General features: G+C 44.1%; 1 protein-coding gene across 1 annotated transcript in view; it reads left to right on the forward strand.

Moving 5' to 3' along the window:
• Window positions 1–9,065, forward strand: part of Plekhm3 (pleckstrin homology domain containing M3) — a 156,383-nt gene that overhangs the window by 125,405 nt on the left and 21,913 nt on the right. Inside the window, exon 7 of the mRNA XM_005361468.3 lies at window positions 7,220–7,377. Coding sequence (XP_005361525.1) covers window positions 7,220–7,377 — 158 coding nt within the window. The remainder of the gene's footprint in view (window positions 1–7,219; window positions 7,378–9,065) is intronic.

The following is a 9,065-nucleotide window of genomic DNA, read 5'->3' on the forward strand; positions in this document are numbered from 1 at the left end:
TTACTTTTACCATTACCATTACCATTACTATTACCATTACTCTTACCATTACTATTACTCTTACCATTACCATTACTCTTACCATTACCATTACTAATACCATTACTATTACCATTACCATTACTATTACCATTACTTTTACCATTACCATTACTTATTACCATTACCATGGGCACTCACAAATCTACCCCATAACACTAAACCACATCACATTATAGAAACTGTCACCCTTAGGGGAGGATCAGGTAAGAACCCTATGGTGATGCCATAGTCATCCCTCAGCCCAAAGATTGATAAGCCAAAACCTCAGTCCTGTTGAGCAGTCTTGCCAAGGAGGCAGGAGGGTGGGGACTGATTAGAGACACACCTAGCACTGAAGCAGGAGGAGGACCTCAAAGGTGAATTATAAAAGAACAGAGGGTTTTGCCCGACGTTCTGAAGTAGGAATTCCTATACACTTTTGGTGGAATGCTTCTCAGCTTTTGAGGATTTGTGAGTAAAATTTAGAATGAAAGTACAGAATATTCTCAATTTGAGTTCGCGTGTCAAGGCTCGAGCAGGATCTATGTGCTGTTTGGTGTTTGTTTTGTTTTGAGATAGGGTCTCGCTCTGTAGCTTAGGCTGACCTCAGCACTCTGGTCTCCTCCCTCCACCTCCAATGCTGTCATTGTAGACACTGACACTAAGGTAACTGCTCTAGGTCGTTAGGCATCTTTCTGCCTGCCTGTGTGCGAGGAATGCACATCTACAAACTACAACCTTCTGCAGTCACCTGAGAAAATGCAAACTGGATTATATGAGAGGTTGTGTTACAGCACATGACTGTTTAGATGCTTTCTTTGAGTCTTCTTGTTCCTGGTGGCCTTGTTCAACATGAATTGGATCTTCTGAGTAGGCTTTTAGAGTAGAAGTCATTTTGGTCCAGGACAGTAGACCTCTTTATCCCAGAATTCCCAATAGTGTCCAGAATCTAGATCTTGCATAATGGCCAAGGAAAGCTTGATTTGAAGTGGAGATGACTTGACAAATCAGAGGGAAAACAATAGCAGATGCATAAAATAAATTTGAGAGAGCCTTTTCCTGTGTGACTTCTCTGGGCATTCTCTCTCTCTGCTCCGTCCCCCTCCCTGTGGGCTGTGAACGTTGTGATAGGCTGAAGGGAAAGGTAAACAACACGCAGAGCTGTGCCCTCCTCGCTCCCACAGGTCGCCATTGACTGCAGACATGAACATGACACTGCAATTTTCTGGTGCCACACATGAGTAATAAGCAGCTCTTTCTGAAACTGTGGTCTGGAGAAGGCAGCACTAGGTTATTTTTTAACTTAATTGTAATTTTTGATTGGTCTGCAAGAAAGTAAATCAAATAAAGGCTGTTGTCTTAGTCTGCAGAAAGCCATAGGCCTCAAATTCCAATGCTGACCATCTTGACCAGAATAGAAGAGGGGAAATGTGTGGATCCCCAAGCTGGAAGCTCAACCAGACAGCTTTTATGGGCTGTTTTTGCACCAAGAAAATAAGCATATTTGGTATAGTTCTCAGATGACTGAATCATGTTAAGTGGCATTTGACTGTCTCTCAAATTCCAAGAATACTTTAAATGATTTAAATGAATTTTTTTAAAGGAGAATCTAGTTGTCAACTTGATATTACATTTTGTTCCTGCCCAACAGGAACAGTGCAATAGAAAGATAAAATTTTAAGTCACAGTTGGAGTTATATATTCTTTAAACACCCAGTCAGTAAGGCAGCTATGAAATAATTGTCTATGTACACTCCCTCAGATAAGTCAGACTGGTACCTTCTTTGATTGGTACAAGAAATCAAGTCCAATGGAAAACAGAACTAACCTCTCCCAGCAGTTTGGACATCTGCCTTTCCTCAAGGAAGAGTGGGTATTGTGTGAGTGCGGAGGTGAGCAGACGGGCGGGAGAGCCCACACATGCTTCCTGCTAATTGCTTTGCCGTGCTCTTGTTCACGTAGACACGCAGTTTGCAGGAAGTGCATGGGAAGGTAACTAAGCCTTGTCCCACAGGTCCAGTTTCCTTCTCAGAGCCAGCTGACCATGTCCTTACAAAAGCACCTGAGGCTAGAGATGAAGAGTCTTTCTGACTTTTGCCGCGTGGTTACATGGTTAGATTAATCTGTGATTAACTTATTTGCAAATCTGAAAGGAGTAAAAGATGATCCTCAGGTATTGCTAAGATACGATTTTAACAGGTGATTTAAATTGAATTAGTCTTTCCAAGCCTTTCCCCTCAGCCGGAGTGAGATGTTCACCCAAGTCTCTGTTCTCTTATGGACCTGAGCAACATCCGAGGCCCTGGATGTCTGCCTCCCTTCACCTGGTCACATCCAGATAGAAGAACAGTGGGGCGGGTGCCTTTTGAAAGCTGACATGGGAGCGGCATACCTTTCTTTCTTACCCCTGCTACAGATCTAAAGCATTAGAGAAAAATGAGTCAGAATTGCTGATGATCTAAACAAGATTAAGACAAGCCAGCAGCCTTCTGTCGCTTACTGACCAACTGCCGGCAGACACCATACTCCCCATTTCACCAGGATATTAAACCCGATCCTTTCTTCAACCCTGTATGAACTAGCTGGTTTTAGGTGAGGAAGCCAGAGCTCAGGGAGGCTTAATAACTTGCCAGATTCCCAGCTGGAAGGGAGAGAGCTCTCATTTGTGCCCAGAGCAGCCTCACAGTTCCCGGATGCAGAGACGACAAGGTGCGGTGAGTGAGGAGAGCTGTGTGGTGTCGGCTTCTTTGGAGAGTCTGTAGTGAATCAACTGCCTAGCCCTAGACCAAGACATCAGAACTGTCGGGAAGCAAACCTGTGTGATGGCTGTCTCGTTTTTTAACTCTCTTTGACCCATCTATTAAGAAAGTACTTTTGAACTCACACCTGTAACTGTACTGATACAGAGGCCAAAGCAGGATTGTGAGTTTGAGACCAGCCTAGTCTGCATAGGAAGACCCTGTCTCAACAACAAAATACATTTGTACTTTATTTTGTACCAGTCAGCTGTGGCTTGCTCCCAGTTAGACTACAATCTTGTGGGACAACTGTAGCCCGTGTAGAAGGTCTGTAAGAATCTCTTAATGCTGAACCCTGTAGCGGACTGTGATCAGTCATAGAGGCAAACCAGTTCAGGGTAATGGAGTAGAATTCGGGTCCTCCCAGCTGTGTTTCCTCGGGTCTGTGTACTTTTTGGCTAGTGCACCTTGCCCGCTGTCTTTCCCCAGGGGTCCTCGTACCTCTGTTCTGGTCTTCATTCTCAGCTGGAGACTGTAGGAGTAGACTATGCTTGGGTCTCATTTCAGGCCGCCATCCTCCTAGTACTTTAGTAATGGAGTCTTAGCCTTATCTTAGCCTTACACCACAGCAGGATGGCTAGGATGTGGGACTCAAGGGTGGTAGAGGGGAGGCTGGGGGAGGCTGAGTCTTACATTTTAAAAGGAACCTTAATGAGTGGCACGCATGGAGCCCACTTTTCACAGTGGAGCAGCCTCTAGACCAGAGGCCACAACAGCCAGTCTGCTCCCCTCTGCTGCTAGCCATTGCATTCAAGGACAGTAGGTCCTTCTTCCTGGAAATGTATATAAGTATAACGTTTTCCTTTCCATAATATTAATAGAATGATTATGAATTCTAAAATTAACTTGAAAATATCACCTCACTCTCTGAAAAAAATCTTTAAGCGAATTCAGCTGTTTGGAACAAGGCCACAAACCTGAGATGACAAATGAGAGCAGCAAATCAAGTGCGAAACCGAAGCCGACCCCTGCCTTTCGACAGTGCTGCCTTGGTGCTCCTCCACCCACACGGCACAGTAACCAAAAATGCGGCCACATCTACACAGCCCCAGCCCCAGCCCCAGCTGCAGGCCGCGAAGCGAAAGGACAGGGCAGCAGTATCGTTGCTCAGCAGGGCACTCGGTGCCTGGCAGCAAGAGGAGATCTCAGCTGAGGCTGGGCCCACTCTCTGCTGCAGAGCAGTCTGCTCTCCTGGGCCGCCCCATGTGGAAGGACCAGGTTGTGGGTAAGAGTGGTCAGATGTTCTCACATTTGTGTGTTCTGTACACAAATGTTCAGCACACGATAAGCAAGACAGTCGTGTACTGTAGCAAAGGAGTAAACAACCTTGAGTTCCATGTGTCATCGCATGGTGTGAAAGTAAAGAGATCTTTGACAGTTGTGGCTAAAAATGGGTTTGGGGGCCAGGCAGTGGTGGGACACACCTTTAATCCCAGCTCTCAGGGAGCAGAAACAACTGGATCTCTGAGTTTGAGGCCGACCTGGTCTACAATGTGAGACCCAGGACAGCCAGAACGCAAAGAAACCCTGTCTGAAAAAACAAAAAGGGGGGGGGGGGGCTGGGAAGGTTGGTTCAAGTCCTATTGGATCAGAGCCACAAAACCTACATAAAGTCTAAATGAGTGGTAAGAAGAGTGGCAGCACCCTCATAGAGGAAATGGCCTGGGAGGACAGGAACAAGAGTGGGCACGTGCTGTGTCAACATGATCGCTCGCTCACAACTGAAGATGCCTGAGATTGATCATGCGAGTTGGGTTGATATGTGGACTCCTGTTTTAGAGACCTTGCAAAGCAAGTGAGACATAAAGTCTAGTTTTACATAGTTCTCTTGTATCCAGCATCAGGGACATAGTAATTTAGCAAGATACTATTACATCAGGAAAGGGCTTTTGATAATGATACAATGAGAAGTCTGAAGACTTGAGTGGAAAGGTGATATGTTATGAAAGTGTTTTGGAAAATTGACTAGAGCATGTGCTCAGCAGATTAAAGAAGAAAGACTGGCTTCTGGGGTTAGAGTTGGGTTATTTTGTTAATCTGGAGAGGGTGGTAAGAGTCTAGAGCTGGTCAAACTAGGTTAAAAGTACTCCGCATGAACCTCAAACATTATGCTGAATGAAACCACACACACATTGTACATGGTTCTGTTTCTATGAAATAGCTTTATAAAGGGACAGAAAGTAGATTATCAGTTCTAGAACTTGGGAGAATAGAGTAAGGGGGTGGTGGAGACTTAACCTCTACATATGGAAGCTGCGGGGAGGGCTGTCTGTAGTGAAGTATACAACTCCATAAATAAACCAAGGTTTAAATTTAAATAGATGGATCCTGTGGTGTGTGAAATATATCTCAATAAAGCTGTTAATTCAAAAAACAGGAGAGGAAATGAATAAAGCCTGATGAATGGCAGGGGATCTGGGTTTGATGGAAGTGAGTCAGTCACTGTCATTTCCAGCTTGGCTGTCAGTGAAATAACACAGTTGCTACTAACACTATTTTTACTTGAAATTTATGCTTTCATAATACCCCAAGAAATATATAGATGTGATTATCATCAGTGAAAATTCAGTAGTATGATTTTTTTTGTCACTGGATACAGATATCCTAATATTCTAGCAATAGCTAAAGTAATATTCAAAAATTTAACCTGCAGATAGCCTAAAAGCAAAATGGAGTGGCTTCTTCAGAGGATAAACTGATTCCTATCAGTAATAATAAGTAAAACATTAGTAAAAATAGAGTTGTGTATCGGGTGCTGTGAGACTAGATATTAAAAATTAATTTTCAAAGGGTCATTAGTTTCCTTGGGTGGGATTAAACATGCATCACTGACCATATCAAATTGGTGAAATATTTCAGGACCTTCAGAATCTTCATATTCTTGTTCTGATGACTTCTCGATAGAAAAAAACTTAGGTCATGATTCTCAGCCTCTTCAGATCCTGGATGAGAACCCATGTCGCCCAGGGGTCGCACATCACCTGCTCTTACCAGGTTTTCAGACCATCCTAAATCTTTGGGCCTCTCAGAAGGGTTGTCACCACAATGCAGAGTCGGTGCTGTGACGGGCACGTGTGTATCATGTGCCTTACTGGGGTTATTCAAGGTACCAGTCCCAGGGAAACGGAACTGAAAGAGGTCTAATATACCTGCAGCTTCCCGTAGGTTATGGAGAGAAGAGAGACGAAGAGTGGGAGAGGCTGGCCTAGCTCAGAAAACAGCCATCATAATCCATCCTCTCTGTTAGGAAGAGAGCCATCCTTAAAGGTTTTATAATCACTTTTTGTATTTAGTGCAAAATGATATATATTTAATACTGTAGAAAGGCAAATACACAATACACAAAGTGGCAACCCAGCATCTCTGCCTTACTTCCTCTCCTGAGTTAACCATTGATTTCATCTCTTTTCCTGATATCAGAATAAGCATATAAGCAGTCATTAATGGTGCAGAAATAAAGGGCAGACCTTTGTCTTACTGGTGTGTGAGGTATTGAAGTCTTTGAAGCTCGTGAATATTCATTAGGTGCAGAGTGAGATGATTGCCATGGTTCCAAACTCACAGACTTTTGCAGGCCAGCAAGTAAAATGACAATAGGAGGAGCCAACAGGCACACACATGGCTCATGGTGGGACCCAGCTAGCTGCCTGTGCACAGCCCATGCCTTGTCAAGAGCATGGAACAAGGCTCATCACCATGCTGGAAATCAAAAGTAGACAAAAATTGTTTTGTTGTTGCTACTGTTCTCAATGTGAAAACCCCTGTTGTAAAAATTTTTTTTTTTTTTTTTTGGTTTTTCAAGACAGGGTTTCTCTGTAGCACTGGTGCCTGTCCTGGAACTAGCTCTGTAGACCAGGCTGGCCTCGAACTCACAGAGATCCGCCTGTCTCTGCCTCCCGAGTGCTGGGATTAAAGGTGTGCGCCACCACCGCCTGGCTCCATTGTAAAAATTTGATTATTACAAACTGAAAATGGCCCTCCAACAGGTTACACCCTCTTTAAATTATCGCATTTACCAGCAGCAAGAGGAGCCCGTTCTTCTGTATTTGCTGAGTGTTCGGGAGAGAGAGTGGAGATGAAGTCATATTGGTTCACGAGGGGAAAGCTGTGTGCTGACTTAATTACTACATCCTACTCTGAACTTGGTCTCCTCAAGTGGGGCTTATCGTGCCCCACACCACACTGCAAAAACAGAGCAGCACAAAAAGAGCTTGGCCATCTTCATTTGCAAACTCCTGAGGATAAGCTGATTCCTTTGGAGCAAAGTCATGTGCCCTTGAGCTGGGAAATTATAATTACAGGTTTCCTGTTGTGTAAAGGAAAAACACCCCTTCCCTTCCCACATCTGCAAGACTTGTGTTCTCAATGCTGTGTCTTCTTGTCCTTTCCTCTTTCCACAGGTGATAGAGGGAAAGCTGGCACCGTTCTTGGGCAAGGTCATTAAATTCGCCACCTCTCATGTCTACAGCTGCAGTCTTTGTAGCCAGAAAGGGTTCGTCTGCGAGATCTGTAACAATGGCGAGATCCTCTATCCGTTTGAGGACATTTCTACAAGCAGGTACAGAATGTCTCTCGGTCTACGGAAATGTGTCTGAGTATCACATGTGCTTTGTCAGGGAGACACCCAGCTGCCATCAGATTCCTCTTGTGACTAGAGAACAGTCTGCTCCTGTGCTCCTGTCTGTTTCCAAGCTTTTCTCTCCATCTTACGCATGGGGGGGGGGGGATAACAAAGCTATGAAGGAACGCCGCCTTGCTCTGGCTTAGCAGGCAACAAACTGTGCTGTGTTCAGATTTAGTCCTGGAGTGGAGCGTGGAGGAGAAGGCTCCCACCCAGCTTGCCAGAGCCAAACAATTAGCATTGGGAATTATTAGAGAGACTGTCTCAAAAAAACAAACAAAAAAACAGCAACAACAGAAAGAAATGGGAAATGGTCTCCTCAAAGGAAGGCCAAGCCTAGATTGACTGCTAGAACTGCAGCTTAAGGCCTGGGTAAGGAGCACGTTTTCCATAGACACAGCAAAGATGAAAGTTTTAGGGCCTGAAGAGAGAGAAATGGAAGGTCATGAGGCTTAGTGTTCTAACCAAAGTCATGTTTGGGCATCAGCACATCCCTAGTGGATGGACGGCTTCCCGCTAACTTGGATCAGTTTTGCTGTGACTTCTCTAGACTCACAAAATAATACATACCGTTTTTCCTTTCATCCAAGAACATACTAGAAATACTCTGTGTGTGTGCTCTGGCTTCTCTGGCCACAAATGTTATGGCTCATTTTCACCCTGCAGGCTCACTACATTGCGGCTCAGGACGGAAGGTGAAGCATGTAACCAGGCAAGTGGAGCAGAGCTGTCATGCTGAGACTTGACTCGGCCCTTTGGCCGCTCTTTAAACCCAGAGACTATTTGTAAACATCCAAGAACACACATCAGCCCATACATAGAAGGATCTACAAATACACAAGTTTCCTGAGCATGGGTCCTTTGCTTGTAGTATGTAGATTAGATCCCTTTTTAGATACACACTTAAGATAAGAACTTATACACAAATGTTCACAGCAAAAGTACCTATAATATCATAAAAAAGAAACAACCTAAATGCTTATCAGCTGATGAAGAAACAAAATTTGATGTATGCTCCAGTGAATGATGATTTTGCCTTAAAAAATTACGTGAAATTATTGCATGCCACAACATAGACTTCACAGAAACTGGATGCAAAAATCCACACTTTGTGTGATTCCCTTTTTATGGGATTCCCCAAATAAGCAGATCCAAACTAGACTTGTAATTGCCTGGGGCTTCAGAGAGGGGTGAAGGCAGTGACTTCTAATGAGCACAGGGGTTTGATGATACAAATATGGTAGGAGTAGATGGCAGTGATGGTCACATGATTTGTGATTGCTAAAACTCATGAATCAGAGACCTTGGGGGCCAAACTTTATGGCACATGAGTGACATTGTGCTAAAAATTAATAGTAAAAATTAAGATGCTTCTAAATGAATACGCCCTATTTGGGGTCACAGAATAGATCTCAGTAAGCTTTAGGAAACTAAAAGTGCACCGTGTGTGTTCTCTAGCCCAGAGATTAAAATTCACAGTAGGAAAAGGGCTGGAGACCCATGACATGTCAAAAAATCAGCAGTGCGCTTCCAGAAGACTCCTGGGTTAAAGGGGCAGTCACAGGGAAATGTGTGGAGTACCAGAAGACTCCTGGGTTAAAGGGGCAGTCACAGGGAAATGTGTG

Source organism: Microtus ochrogaster, linkage group LG4 (assembly GCF_000317375.1).
Source record: "Microtus ochrogaster isolate Prairie Vole_2 linkage group LG4, MicOch1.0, whole genome shotgun sequence".
Taxonomy (NCBI): Eukaryota; Metazoa; Chordata; class Mammalia; order Rodentia; family Cricetidae; genus Microtus; species Microtus ochrogaster.